Source organism: Nycticebus coucang, chromosome 8 (genome assembly GCF_027406575.1).
Source record: "Nycticebus coucang isolate mNycCou1 chromosome 8, mNycCou1.pri, whole genome shotgun sequence".
In the NCBI taxonomy this organism is placed as follows: domain Eukaryota; kingdom Metazoa; phylum Chordata; class Mammalia; order Primates; family Lorisidae; genus Nycticebus; species Nycticebus coucang.
Window position 1 is genome coordinate 99,450,706 of NC_069787.1, and position 16,262 is coordinate 99,466,967.

Consider the following 16,262-nt stretch of genomic DNA (forward strand, 5'->3'; position numbering starts at 1 on the left):
ATAATCTGTCCTTTCCTGAAAACTAAACAAAAGTTTAGTTTTGTTTGTTCCATTCTGAACTTTTCTGGCATTTATATTAAGACAGTAGTCAGAGCCAAGGAGATTTCTAAGAATACATCTCATATACAGGGTGGATGTAAAGTTCGTGTGCAATTTACTATGTCAAACTATTTTAAATTGCACATGAACTTTATGTCCACCCTGTATTAAAATGCTATCTATTCCCTGCAATGTTAATGCATATTCTAATCTTCTTGCTTGATAATGCATGGGGATATTTACTGAGTACTTACCCATATAGCCAAAAACTGACAAAGGCCTTATTATTTCTACTCCAGGTGTGTTGATAGGAACAAGCACCATGCTGTGTTGTTTGTGTCTAATCAAAAGAAAAATAGTGATAGGAAATGTTAGTTGCTAAGCAGAAAAATTAAACAGATGTCAGGCAAAGAAATTATCTTTTTGTTTTTGTCATTATTATATAATCACATAAGCAATGATGACCGGGACGGAAACTATGTGGAAGATGTACACCAAGCACAGTCTGGTGCAGGGTGTGATATGGAACAAAGAAATGATTTGAAAATAAGTGAAGTTTTTTCTCTGAGTTTTCTCAGTGCTCAACACTGATAACTGGGAACTCAACTGCAAAATCAAACATTATAAGACTATTGCCATTGATCTATCTAATCACTTTATTATTACAGGCAGTTCTGAAATAGTTTATGTCTAATAATCTGGTCCAAATAGCTTGGCTGATTTAGCAACATGTCCTAATGCTAGAAATTCCACAACGAAGAATGTACAGCAACTCTCCCTAAAATGTTTTCCAAATACATCTTCAGCAAAATACTTGTGAAATACAAATACGTGACATTTATTATCAGAACAATTTTATATTATGATTTGTGAGCCCAAACAGTACACTTTAAGTAAATTAAGTAAGTAGGGAGAAAGATAGACTTTTATTCCTATGTATATTTTTCATTTTATTTTATTTTATTTTATTTATTTTGAGACAGAGTCTCAAGCTGTTGCCCTGAGTAGAGTGCTGTGGTGTCACAGCTCACAGCAACCTCCAACTCTTGGGCTTAAGCAACTTTCCTGCTTCAACCTCCCAAGTAGCTGGGACTACAGGCACCCGCCACAACACTCAGCTATTTTTTTGTTGCAGTTGTCATTGTTGTTTTAACAGGCCCAGGCTGGGTTTGAACCCACCAGCCTCAGTGTATGTGGCCGGTGCCCTACCTACTGAGCTATGGGTGCTGCTCTAGATTTTTTCAATCAGAATTGTTTTATAGGCAGGACATGGTGGCTTTGGGAGACCAAGATGGGAGGATTATTTGAGGCTAGCAGTTCAAAATCTTATCTATTAAAAAAAAAAAATAGTGGTGTGGTAGCACATTGCTGTAGTTCTGGTTAGCCTGGAGAATGAGGCAGGAGGATCACTTAAACCCAGGACTTTGAGGCTGCAATAAGCTATGAGATACCGCTGCACTCCAGCCTGAGTGATAGAGTGAGAACCGGCCAAAACAAAAGAGACAGAAAGAAAGTAGGAGGGAAGTAAGGAAGGCAGGAAGGGAGAGAGGGAAGGAGGAAAGAAAGAAAAGAAAAAAAAAGAGAAAAAAATAAAAAAGAATTATTTCATTTATATTACCTGGAGACAGAAGTATTTTTAGTTCTTCCCAAAACAATTGCAATTTTGCACTTGGGATTCCCAGCTCCTAAAACAAGGAAGAAAATAAACAATATAGATTATAAAAGGAAATTTCTGGTTTGACAATTGACCTTGAAGGTTCTAATCTTTCCAAGTTTATCTCTGCCAAAAAAACAAATAAGGAGAAAATTTTTGATTCATTAAGATAATAATACCCATGTACAACACTGTACATCATCCAAGAAAAGTGATTAGGCAAGACCAAGAATAGACGCCATCAATGAAAGCTGCTGCACAAAAATAACCAAAGTCCAAGAAGCATGCAACAGCTCTAACTACTAAGACAAAGCAAAACTCTCCCATTTAAACCATTTCAGACATCAGCACACTAGAAACTTGTGAAATTTTATATGTCTAATATAGCATCTTATATATCCACATATCTGATGCTCTGATCCCACCTTCAGTAAACATAGTTCCTATTTATTCATTTATAAAGGGTCAGAAATTTGAAAATGTATTGTTATTCTCATTTGAATGCAAAATTTTATTTTATCACAGTTCAGAAGTCTGTAGCAACTTTCCCCAGGGGTCTTCTTGCAGAAAAGTACATTTCATGTTCACCAGCAAGTCTAAACCCCCTGTCTCTCAGGGAAACTCCTATTTAACTGTCTTTCCTATTGTAAGGCCATAAACGACTAACTGGATTAGACTAGGCTAAACATATTTATACAAAGTCTCAAATTACCAAATTATTTTGTTAGAAAGAAGAGGTCTATTATACTTCAGACATTAGCACTTACATTTGAAAATTTGAAACTCCTTATAGTTGAGTCTCTGGCTCTAACCAAGAAGCAAATGAAACAGAGCATACAACTATTGCTCTGACTGAGTTTCCAGTCCATCTAAGGAGATAGATGTTCAAATAAAAATAAAAAGCTATACAAAGGAAGTAATATAAAATTTCCTAAAGTTCAGAGTAGAAATTGAGCTGGTAGCTTTTCTAAAACCAACTTAGAGAGATTCAAAATGGCAGAAATATTTGTTTGCCTCTCATGGCTCATGAAATCCCATTGAAACAGAAATATGAAAGTGCAATCAAGGCATAACGATACCCATAAAAAGCAGTACAGGTGAGCCACAGCATTGGGGGTGTTGGGGACCACCAACAGATGAGAGATTTCAATAAATATCTGGAAAACAGGTGGAGGCAAGCGGACTAATGAAATGGGCAAAGAAGTCAGTGTCTAGAACAGTGATTTTCAACTAGTGTACTGTGGCACACTGGTGTGCCATGAGAGGAACTTAGGGGTGCTGAGAAAAATTTTAAAAATCATTAATTAAAGCATTTTCAAAAGAAGTTCAAAGCACAGTAAGTATACTGTTTTTTTTACTCTTTTGTTTTTTTGATCAACATCATGTGTCCCATGAAAGTTGAACTATAGGTTTAAGTGTGCCATGAAATAAAAAAGGTTGAAAAACATCGGTCTAGAAAATGTTGCAAGGAACTGCACAGGGAGAAGCTTCTGGCCTCAGAGTCAGAAAGTGTGACTGAGAAGTGAGGCTACAAGACAGGGGTCAATCAAAGATTTTTAAGTAGGCCAATGTAGCGGGTGGCACTCTTACGGGCAAGTATCTGACACTGAGACTGAAGAAGAAGAATATATATTAGTGGTATATTACAAAGAATTGACTAAACTCGTTCTGATACTTGGGGGTGGTACTGCCTGAAAACTAGTTTCCCATCAGCTAACTCTAAAGTGAATTCCAGTCATGCACTTCCCATTCTTACAGAATTCCTTCTCAGGAGAGAAACAGCCTGGAAAAAGAGCTCTAAGTTAGTAGCAGAGAAAACCTAAATCAGCTACCCTTTCTTTTCCCTGAAGTCTGAACAGAAAAACCAAGACTCTGTGACATGTGAAAAGAATCTGAAACATTAAGGAGAATGACCAAAATAAACTTGAAAACTGACCACAAAGGAATGAAATAAAACAAGAAACAGGAAGAACATAAAAACAACAACAAAACTGAGTTAAACCAAACAAAAATTCTAGTTAGTATAACATGAGACATACAAAGGTATTATAGCCATAAAATCAGAAAAGTATGCGATGAAACAGGAAAAATCCTAGAACAAAGATATAAAAACGTTTAGAGATAAGCACATGATTGCTAAGACATAAGTTTAATAGAAACACTAAAAATTTAATGGAGAAAATTTCCAATAAGTCAAAGAAAAAGAGACTGAAAATAGGAAATCAAAAATAACAGACACTTAGAGCTAAACCATAAAGTCCAACATCAGAGAAAAAGCAGTCCAAGAAAGAGAAAACAGAAAAATCTATTAAAGAATTATGTAGAATAAAATTTGCACAAATGAAGAATATAAAAAAGAATCTTCGGATCAAAATCACACTGTATCCTGACTGGCAAAAAAATCCATCAAATACGTGCTTTTAACATTTCAAAACACCAACAATTAAAAAGAAATCCGAAAAGGTTTCGGACAGAATAAAGCATGCCTCCTAAAAAGAATAAAGATTGATTTGCATCAGACTTTCCATCAGCCAAAAGAGATGTTACATGAAAATGATTAGTTCATAGAATTCTATACCTGTTTAAACTATCAATTTTTATGAAGGCAGAATAAATACATATCCAGACACATCAGAGCTCATAGAATTTACCTATTATGTACCTTTTAAATCAAAAAGTTGAGAATATATTGAAGCAAATAAGAGAATAAATTAGGAAAAAGGAAGTCCTAGAATCCAGGAGATACTGGATCCCAGGATAATTACATCAAAGTATCTCTAAAGGATAACAGGTCAGACTGTCAAGGAAAGACTAAGGACTCCCAGAGAGAGGTCTCCATAAAAGAAAGTCAGTATAATTTTAAGTGCAATTTAGAGGTATCTGTGTAAAAGGAAGGAGACATTATAAGAGCAAACAATACCATTAAAGAAAAATGGCAATTAGAAACCGTGGTAAAATAATTTTGAAATGTACAAGTTAACTGTGGTCTAAATATTAAAAAAAACTGTAATGTGGCATGAATTTAATAACATATATAGAGTAAAAGAAAACCTGCTCCAATTGGTCTTGATGGTGGAAAACCCCCCTAGCATTCTTTTTTTTTTTTGTAGAGACAGAGTCTCACTTTATGGCCCTCGGTAGAGTGCCGTGGCCTCACACAGCTCACAGCAACCTCCAGCTCCTGGGCTTAGGCGATTCTCCTGCTTCAGCCTCCCAAGTAGCTGGGACTACAGGCACCTGCCACAACACCCGGCTATTTTTTGGTTGCAGTTTGGCCGGGGCTGGGTTTGAACCCGTCACCCTCTGCAGCATATGGGGCCGGCGCCCTACTCACTGAGCCACAGGCGCCGCCCTCCCCCCCTAGCATTCTAAGGTGACTTTATATTGGATCAGTTACAGAAGGACACAAAATCTAACACACTATTTAGACCAGCATTGAACAGTACTTACACAGTCTGATAAGGTAAATGCTATGTGTTGGTTTTCAAAGCTTAGAGTCATCTTGTGGTCAACTACAATTGTGATTGCAAGACAGAAAATAAATATTAGTAATATTGATGATGTAAAGGTAGAAGCCACAGTGATATGAGTGGTAAGAAAGAAGAGACGGATAAAAGGTAAAGAGAGAAGAGAATTCATATTTTTTATTACACAGAAGAGCCTGAAAAGATTCTGTCAAAGAGGATACAGAAAGAGATTTAACAATTATTTAAAGCTTAAAAAGAATAAAAAAGCCAACAAATTTGAAATAATAGAATAAATATCTACATCAGGAAAGGGCAAAGAGGTATAATACGAATGAACTAAATTATCACTATTCAAATTGGGAAGTCAATGGATATTGTCTAAAATGAATAAATCAGGAAAAAGAAAGAAGTATTTTGCTTAAACTGTAGTGAAAACCAGAGAACTAAACACAGACTGTTAAAATAATTTTCTCTATGACATGGTATTAGGATGTGGAGGGATGGGAAATAGTATGCTCTCACATATTTTCTCATTTGTTATAATTTCTAATTGTATAACAATAACAACTTAAAAACATTAAAGAAAGAATTAGCCAGCTGGGAGTGCTGGCTCACGACCAGCCTGAGCAAAAGGGAGACTCTGTCTCTACCCAAAACAGAAAAACTAGCTGGGTGTTATGGCAGGCGCCTATAGTCCCAGCTACTCAGGAGGCAGAGGCAAGAGGATCGCTTGAGCCCGAGTTTGAGGTTGCTGTGAGCTGTGACGTCAGGGTATTCTACCCAGGGTGACAAAGTGAGACTCTGTCTTCTGTCTCTACCCCCCTCCCCCCCACAAAAAAGGTAGGAAGGAAGGAAGGAAGGGAGGGAGGGAAGAGCTAGCCCACCATCTTGTAAACAAATCCACAGATCTCAATTAGAAAGAGACTTAGAGGCCTTGCTAACTGAACTACAAAATGTTTTCTTTATTTTTCTTTCTTAATCTTCTTTTAATCTGCGGAGAAGTCATTTCCTGTATACAGTGGGACATCTCTCCATTTTTATATGATAACACATAACTCCAGAAATCCTGTATATCTACTATATCTTTTTTTTTTTTTTAATTCTTGGGGATTCATTGAGGGTACAATAAGCCAGGTTACACTGATTGCAATTGTTAGGTAAAGTCCCTCTTGCAATCATGTCTTGCCCTCATAAAGTGTTAAAACACTTTAACTGATATGAAGAACACTTAAAATTAGATCATCTTAGAAGGAGGAAAGGAGAAGAAAGCAGTGTCTTTAAAATGAGAGACTCTGGGCTGGGCATGGTGGCTTACACCTGTAATCCTAGCACTCTGGGAGGCCAAGGCAGGTGATTGCTTGCACTCAGGAGTTCAACACCAGCCTGAGCAAGAGTGAGACCTGGTCTCTACTAAAAATAGAAAAATAGCCAGGCATCATGGCAGGTAGCTATAGTCCTGGCTACTTGGGAGTCTGAGGCAAGAGGATCACTTGTGCCCAAGAGTTTGAAGTTGCTGTGAGCTATGATGCCACAGTACTTTATCCAGGGCAACAGAGTAAGAGACTCTGTATCACACACACATACACACACACACACAAAATTACTCTGTTCCTCTCCAGCTAGTGTTGATTCCAAGGAGACACCTTTGACTCACTTAACGCTTGAATCATGGGTGGCGCCTGTGGCTCAGTGGGTAGGGTGCTGGCCCCATATACCGAGGGTGGCCATATATCAAGGGTGGTGGGTTCAAACCCGGCCCCGGGCAAATTGCAACCAAAAAAAAAAAGCTTGAATCATAAGACTGTTTTCTCCATAGCCACACCCATAAGAACATAAGAATTATAAGAATATGCAATCGTGTGAGGAGTGTGTATATGATTTTATCTATGACTAGAAAGAGAGAGGTCTTTTAACTGGAATAGAAAATTAAAAAAGAAAACATTAAATTAGCCAACAGATGTAATCCTAGCTACTCACACAGCAGTCAGACAACAAATACGTTAGGCAAAATTGGCTCTCCCATTTCTTCCCTCCAGTATATGCCTTAGTGTCTGTATTATGTATGAGATAGAAAGAAAAACCATTTTCTCCACCACTCTGAGCATTTCTAACCTAACCTTATTACTAAATATACATGTTTCAAATAAAATAAAGTAGGAAACTATTATACTGAAAAGGAATGAACTTTTTTCATTAAAAGAAAAATGTAAACATTTTCATAAATTTAAGAAAAACGTAATATTGTTCAAATACATCACTTTATTATGCCTCAAAAAGTCTGTGGTATGTGCACTGACATTAGACAACAAAGGTCCTTAATTCAGTTGAAACACATTTCTTTTATATCAATAATTAATGAAAGTTTTAGAATTTCGAGTTGGTTCTTCTTTCAAATCACAATATCTCTCTCTTTCCTTGTCATCTGGAACTCCAATTACACATAATTTTGACTATTTGAGTAAGTCAGAGTCCCTAGGACTATTCATTTCTTTCAATCTTTTCTTAAAATAGAAAATCTCTCTGATTTGACTTCCAGTTCATTAACTCTATTCTCTGTCATCTCCATATGTTATCAAGTCTAGTCAGTGAAATTTTTTCAAATGTTTTTAAGTTCTGATATTTCTACTTGGTTCCTTTTTATGTTTTCTATTTCTTTTCTGATATTTCCTATCTTTTTATTTTTCTCAACCTTATTGAGCAAATTTATAATAGCTGCCTTAAATCCTTATTGGATAATTCTAACATCTGGATCATTTTGGAGGTGGCCTTGAAAACAGGTCATGTTTTCCTTATTTTTCATTTGTTGAGTAATTTTAGATTATATTCTTGACATTGTGATTCTTTTGTTTTGAAACTCTGAATTCTGTCATATTCTTCCACAAAGTGTTGATAAACTTCGGTAAACCATGGAGTCTGTCTCAATTTAGGTGGATAGGAGATTAAATTTCAATTTAGTTTTTGTTATTTAGCTGCAAGGTGCTTTGAATATGCCTTGTGTGTGACTTTAAGAGTCAGCTAGAGAGAGACCTGGGCAAAGTTTATACATGAAACCTGGAGTTCTGCTTTTTGTCCCTTTTTCCTTTCTGGGAATACCAACTCCTCCTCCCTCATCTTCCAGCAACCATGGCTGTCCTAGACACTATCCTCTACTTTCTCAAGACAGAGACCTGAGTTTGCCAGAGAAGCTTCAGCTTTCCCCATACCACACTGTATCCTCAGGCTAAAGTCTGAAAATGGAAAACTTGTCTTGTGCCTGTCTCATCCCCAAAACTGACTTTCCTACCAAATCAGCTTGCCTTTGTTCACTTCCCAGAGAATTTCAGGTAGCTTTTTAGTTATTGTCACTGAGAAGGTTAATCTTAAGTACTTACTCCAACACACAGGCAGTGAAACTGCCCTCGAGTTCTCACCTTTAAATGCTGCCCCAAACCAGATCTTCACTTACCCAGTGTGATAAATTTCTTACATACTCACGTATATTTGAATACAAAATGGGTTTGTAGTCATGAAAAACACATGAATTATATTTATCAGCTGAAGTTTGAGAAATGCAATGCTCACCTTAAAACTAGAAAAAATTAGAAGTTCTAAAATCTCCAAACCAATAAAACCAAGAGCTTAAAATTCTAACTGCCTCAATTATCCTGTACTATAAATAATACATGTAAAGTAAAATATAGTCACAATTAAAATTCAATTATTTTAAAACCATTGCTTATCATTTGAGTTTAAGTTTTTATTTATTTATTTTTTTTTAAGAGACAGAGTCTCACTCTGTTCCCCAGGCCAGTGTTGGTGTCAGCCTAGCTTACAACCTTCATGCCATCCTCCTGCCTCAGCCTCCTGAGTAGCTGAGACTAGAGGTAATTGCCATAATGCCTGGCTAATTTTTCTATTTTTAGTAGAAAAGGAGTCTCACTCTTGCTCAGCCTGGTCTCTAGCTCCTGAAATCAAGAGATCCTCCTACCTTGGGCCTCTCAGAGTGTTAGGATTACAGATGTGACCCACTGTGCCTGGCCAAGTTGCTTCAAATTTAATAGAATCTACTTTTTAATCAGTTCTAAAATGGCCATTCCCATTTGGACTACTGAGAAAAGATGCCCCATTCCCATATTTCAAAGTTAACTTTAAAGAATCTCGAATGTCATATTCTTCATGGTGAATCCACTAGATTATCCTCATTTTTTCAAACATGTCTGACTTTGCAAATTGTGTATCATTGTTTATATTTGCAAGAGTGTGTCCTGTTTTTTTTTCTTTTTCTGAGACAGGGTATTACTCTGTCACCTAGGCTGGAATGTAATGGTATGATCAAAGCTGACTGCAACCTGGAATTCCTGGCTCAAGCAATCCTGCCTCAGCCTCAAAAGTAGCTGGGACATTGTCGATGTGTGCCATTGTACCCAGCAAAAAAAAAAAAAAAAAAGAAAAAAAAATATATATATGTATTTACATTTTATAGATGGGGTCTTTTTTTTTTTTTTTTTTTTTTTGTAGAGACAGAGTGTCACTTTATGCCCTTCAGGTAGAGTGCCATGGCATCACACAGCTCACAGCAACTTCCAACTCCTGGGCTTAAGCAATTCTCTTGCCTCAGCCTCCCGAGTAGCTGGGACGACAGGAGCCCGCCACCATGCCCAGCTATTTTTTGGTTGCAGTTCAGCCGGGGCCGGGTTTGAACCCGCCACCCTCGGTATGTGGCGCCGGCGCCTTACGACTGAGCCACAGGCGCCGCCCTATAGATGGGGTCTTATTTTATTGCCTAGGCAGGTCTTCAACTCCTGGCCTCAAGTGATCCTCCCACTAGGATTACAGGTATGAGATACCACACTCAGCTGTCCTGATTTTTATAGGTGCTAACAGGTCAAATCAAATATTGCTATGGTGTGAGTGTTTGTGCCTCCCAAAACCTACTGAATTTATATGCTGAAATCCTAATTCAAGCTGATGGTATTTGGATGTTTCTGGCAGGTAACTGGATGATTAAAGGAGGTAATTAGGTGATTAAAATGGGATTAGTGTCCCTACAAAAGAGGCTTGAGGAAGCTTGGTCACCCCTTGTACCACATAAGGACGTGACAAGAAGGTGCCATCTATGAAACAGAAAGCAGGCCCTCAATAGACACTGACTCTACTGGTGCCTTGATCTTGGACTTCTCAGCCTCTGTAACCACAAGAAAAAAATTTATGTTGTTTATAAACTATCGAGTTTATGGTTCTGTGTCATAGCAGCCTGAATTGTCTAAGACAAAAAATGAATTTCACTAATCTGAGGACCAACCCAAAGAGCACTGGGATGACTCGATGGCAGAGGATACCTTTCCACTTCACTGTGGATCTTAGCTAGGATTCCTTAGCCGGAAATGCTCAGCTGGGGAATGTTTTGACCAAGGCTGTGCAAGGATATATACTCATACCTTGGCTCCTAGAGATTATAGAGGAAGAATCTTTTACAGAGTGACTCTCTCCTAATTTTTCAACTGAGTGCTTCTCTACTTAGAGCTGTCTTCAAAGTTTTAGTTATAAGAAGCCTTGACCAGTGCCTAGAGGACTATAGGCTAGGCTGAAGGGTTTGGGTGACCTGCCCCAAATAATGCAGTCTCCTTGGTGGACACAATTCTGAAAGCCAGATTAGAACCTAATGGTATAATTTGGAGTTCATTTTCATTATAGATCATTTCTTTCTCTTTTCTCCATCCAGATAATCAGAATTTGGGGTAAGTCTTTTAGATTCTACATAACCAGAAATTGAATCCTTCAAAAGAAAATCTCCTCTCCAATTCTTTGAACTGTGGGTTCAAATCCTTTTTTCCTCAATATATAGATTATTTATAAGTTCTATAAGTTCCCAATAGATTTCAGATAGCAAGTAAATTTTGATGAAACTCAAGAAACAAGGCAAATAGTTTTTTGACTCTGTCTTGCTAATATGGAGAAAAATTTAAATTCTAAAACAAAAACCAAAAAACCTTCTAATGTGGCTATCTTTTTGTGATCATTAAGTACAGGAAGTAAGGGTGAATACATGGTTTGTAGAATTTGAAATATTTGTATTTAACCTTGATGTTTTCAAAAAATGAGAAAAACCCTTCACAAATACATCATCTCCTCTTAGCTACAAGCAAAATTTGGCAGGTGCAGAAGCTGAAACACCCTTCTTTTAAAGAGAATTTTTGCTCTTTTATATCATTTTAGTAAGTGAACAGGATACCAAATGTCATAAATAAAATATATTAGAGGAAATACGAATAGAACAGAGAATACTTTTGTGTCATAGGCCTTCATGAATGAAAACAGATGGCAAAGATAAAATAATTTTGATTTGAATCCAGATTCTGTATATTTCAAGACTGCTCAAGTGCCAGAATTATGTCAGGCTGAAAATATTTCTTTGTTATTTGCTGGTGATTTTTCATTTCTTAAGCTTTTACAATCATATGGTTATCAACAAAATCATTTTCTTTTCTTTTTTTTTTAAAAGGCAGAGTCTCACTGTGTTGCTCTGAGCTAGAGTGCCATGGTGTCATCCTAACTCCCAGGAACCTCAAACCCCTGGGTTCAAGGTTCCTCCTGTCTTAGCCTCCCAAGTGGTTCGGACAACAGGCACCCACCAAAATGACTGGCTAATTTCTCTATTTTTAGTAGAGACAGGGTCTCACTCTTGCTCAGCCTGTTCTCTAACTCCTGAGCTCAAATGGTCCTCTTTCCTTGGCCTCCCAGAGTGCTAGGCTTATAGAACCAGTGTGCCCAGCCAACAAAATCATTTTCTAATTAAAGGGAAGATGACAAGTAGAAAAATCTATGACCATTGTATATGAATGTGGTCTTTAATAATTAAGAAAGTGATATAAACAACTGTACAATATGAAGCATGGTTAGCCATTTACAAAATCTCAAGTTTTTTTTTAATCAATGCTGAATTTTTGTGGTGGTATGCTTAAATTTAATTTAGTTTTAGCACCACTACTAACAACTCAAATTATAATAAAAAATTATGAGTTAAATTCCATTTTACAAAAAAATTTCCATTTGCTAACAAGAAAGGTTTATCATACAATCCCATAGTTAAAGCAAAAAACAATGCCATGTGTTCTTATGGAGCATGTGTTATTTTTAATGGGAGAAATATCCTTTGAAATTCACTGAATCCAATTTTAGGTGTGTATCTAAATAACACACACACACACACACACATATATATATTCAAAAATGTTATATGGTCCTGCTATCGCTATTCTTGTTATAGACAATGGTTGTATCCAAATAAATTCCAAATAATCAAATTATAAGATATTAGAATAAAATAATATTTATCAAATCTCTAAATGGGAAAGAATTTTATTTTATTTTATTTATTTATTTATTTTTTTGCAGTTTTTGGCCGGGGCTGGGTTTGAACCTGCCACCTCTGGCATATGGGACTAGCACCCCACTCCTTTGAGCCACAGGCACCTCCTGGGGAAGAATTTTAAATGTTAAAAATGATAAATCAGGCTGGGCATGGTGGCTCAGGCTTGTAATTTTAACTCTTTGGGAGGCTGACACAGGAGGATCACTAGAGGACAGTAGTTCAATACCAGTCTGGTCTGGCCTGGCCAACATAACGAGACCTTATCTCTAGAAAAAAAATTAAAAACTAGCCAGGTATGGTGGTACACATCTGTAGTTCCAGCTACTCTGGAGGCTGAGGCAGGAGGATCACTTGAGCCCAGTAGACTGAGGCTGCAGTGTGCAATAATCACACCATGATGATCAAGCACTCTAGCCTTGGTGATAGGGTGAGACCCTGTCTCTAAATAAAAATAAATAATGAGGAATGAAATCAACAGAAAAAGATACTTGGTTTGTCCACAGAAAATTCTTGGACAATAATTATATGTTAAAAGACAACATTAAGGAGGCAGAGCATGATGGCAGACAGGACGGACATGTAGCCCACCTCTCCAAGTCATCAGGTGAGAGGAAGAGGGGTCTGGACCTTTCCCGCGTGTGGATTATTGGTGTGGACGGACAGCTGGAGACGCTCAGCGAATTGGCGGTTTGCTGTATATGAGAAATAATTTAAAACCACTGACTCTGTTGTAGAGATTTTTCTCTGCTTGGCCATGCTGGCTAGCAGGCCCTCCCTTACAGAGGACAGCAGCTTGCAATTACTGGCAAAACCCAACTGTCGAAAATTTATTCCTGAGCTGAGGGTGGCACCCGAAAGGAAAGCCACTCAAAACTACAGGGAGCTGGGCAACCAGATGGAAAATTGAAGGGAAGAGATGCCACCCAGGAAATAGACATTTTGAACTATCCAAAATGGCGGATGCCTTCCCCCAGAACAACAGGAGTGATTAAACAGACCAGAGCATTCCTGGTGGGGAATGTTGGAGGGGGCTGGCAGTTCAGGCTGCTCGGCGAACTGGCAGGTGGCTGGACTCAAAAGTCCTGATTCAAAAGAGAGACTCTAAACCACAAAACTGAGAATAAGGTCCCCAAGCACTCCAGCCACGGGAACTGGCTGCAGCAGCAGGACCCTCAGCAGCCACACAAGCCTCCAGCATCTGCGTGAGCTGGCAGCAGCCAACACCCTCCCCCACAGCCAATTGCAGTCGCCAGTTTGCAGGAGAACGTGGGAGCAGAGTGGAAAGATTTGTGAAGTGTAGACTTCTGCACTGAGTTGGGAGGTTGGATAGGAGTGCCGTCTGGAACAGATCAGCTGAGGTTTCATAATAGTTAGGTGACAAACTTTTACAGAAACTCCAAAATGGCGATCAGCCAGGTAAGGTGGTTACCGTGATAATAGTATAAACTGTGAATCAGGTATAAGCCTGGGAACCACTCACAGCGTCACCTGGTGTCCAGAAAGTATATTGCATTATAAATATATTCCTATGAAAGTTGATCCCTACATCATACATATAGATGTATATTTCTACATATATACAGGAATAATATTTTTGTGATTGGTGCCTTTTTTTTCATTTCTCTCTCTCTCTTTTTTTTTTTGTTCTGTTTTTTTCCTCACCATTTTCTTGGAGAAGCTATTGTTAATTTTTTATTATTTTTTATAGATATTTTTTTATTTCTATTTTTTCTATTTTTAATTTCTCCTTTCTTTTTTTTTAACTTTTTTATGAACACCACTTTTTTCTTTTTTTTCCAATTATTTTAGATTATCACTATTTTTATTGTAGTTTTTTTTTGTTGTTGTTGTTGTGGGTATTGTCTGTATGTCTATGTGTCTCTGTCTGTTTGTGCATCTATGGACTCACGTGTCCGACAGCCTTGGTATCTGTTTATTTGCTCATTTAGTCTCAATGAGTTTGGTGTTATGACCTGCAATTCTGAGCTCCCAGCACTCCCCTTCACTCTCACTCTGAGGTCTGGAGGCCTGTGCCCCAGGAGTCCAGATTCTTGGGTGATTTCTCGAGGGATGTGGACAGGACCTGGACTGCAGCTGGTCAGTGCTGATTCTGCAGCACAGGAGTGAGGAGACGACGGTCGGCTCAGGGAATCACACGGGAGCAGCAGTGCCCTGAGGTGCAGAGCAGCAGCCATTTTTAGCAACAACAAGGCCCACCCCCGGATATCCCAAAGCCACTCCCCCATCTCCCTGGGCAACCAGAGGAGGCTGGGCATCTTCCCAGATGGCAACCACCATGGAACAGATCTGAGACTGAAACACTGGCCCCGTGAGTAAAGGGTTTACCTGAGGCAGTACTGGCCTGGGTGGAATGCGGAGACTAGAAAACGCATGCACAGAGCCGGGAAACTCCCAGGGTGGGGCTGATCCAGAGGACTGCTCTACTGAGCCTAAGATGCACCCAGCCTTCAGGGGATCATAAGCCTATAGACAAAGGAGGACAGGAGGCTAGAGGTGACAGCTAACTGTGCTGTGAATATAAACCTGCAAGAGTAAAGACGGCCTGAGGCACAGGTTCTAGAAACTCAAACCAGCCCCTCTTCTGCAGAGGAATTTAGCTGGGACAGAAACAAACTCCCACAAGGTTATTCTGTTCTGCCAGTAACATCAATCAAGGGCAGGGCTGGAACTGAGTGAACACCCCCCAGCCTCCATCAAGTGCTCAAGGTTGACAGGTCTCACGGCCCCCTGCTGGATAGAGGCAGAGAGCAGCGGCCTGGCTGAGCAGACACAGACTTCCTTGTGATTTAGGCAGGTGCAAACCTCTGGATATCTGCTCATTGGAGATAACTGACTAGGTCACAGCCCTGAGGGGCTATCAGTGACTGGATGTGACAGAGCTGCAAAGTGGGGAAGGAGGTATCAACCTTCCCAGACAAATCTATTTGCTGGGTGGGTCCTCCGGACTTCACAGAGCACTGGAACAAGTCATATTTGAGTTGTCACCAGACCCCTGCATTCCAGTTGCCAGAGACCTTTTAAACTCTCCCACCTGAGACAGGTGATGACTGAGACAATTGATTTGGACCTTTTGAACTGAGCCAATCGCCTGAGGACTATTCAAGTAGTGCCCTGGGTATGTGGTTGTAGGAAGGTTTGATTTTCCTTTTCCAATTGTTGCCTGTGGGGGGCAGGGTGACTTACTTGCTGGTATTTCTCTACAGCTGAGACTTCAACCCAGAGTAACTGTTTCACGAGGGGCGAAAAGAGACCAGCTGAAAACAAGACAGAACCACTTAGCCCCACCACATCAAATAGGTCTCCCACATCTCAGGCTGTAGCACTGCACATGTCCTTGACAAGGCTCCAGGGGAAAAATCAAATGGTGTAAAGTAATCATGGGGTGCAATCCGTGGAAAAATTCTGGTAACGTGAATAACCAGAATAGATCAACCCCCCCAAGGAAAGATAAGGTAGTGTAACTGAAGATCCCATTCATAAACAGCTGGCCGAGATGTCAGAAATTGAATTCAGAATTTGGATTGCAAACAAGATTAATAGAATGGAGGAAAATCTGGAATTCGAAATCTGAAGAGCAATTCAAAAGTCAGAATTAGAAATTCGAGGAGAAATTCAAAAATTGTCTTGAGAATTTAATGAATTTAAAGACAAAACCACCAAAGATTTTGATGCACTGAAGCAAGTATTTGTAGCCCTCAAAGATTTGAAAAATACAGTAGAATCCCTCAGT

General features: G+C 38.8%; 1 protein-coding gene across 1 annotated transcript in view; it reads right to left on the reverse strand.

Moving 5' to 3' along the window:
• ACAD11 (acyl-CoA dehydrogenase family member 11) overlaps positions 1-16,262 on the reverse strand; it is a 92,839-nt gene that overhangs the window by 19,487 nt on the left and 57,090 nt on the right. The window contains exons 14-15 of the mRNA XM_053600796.1: positions 1,658-1,724; positions 294-379 (exon numbers count right to left, since the gene is read on the reverse strand). Of these exons, the coding sequence (XP_053456771.1) occupies positions 294-379; positions 1,658-1,724 (153 nt within the window). The remainder of the gene's footprint in view (positions 1-293; positions 380-1,657; positions 1,725-16,262) is intronic.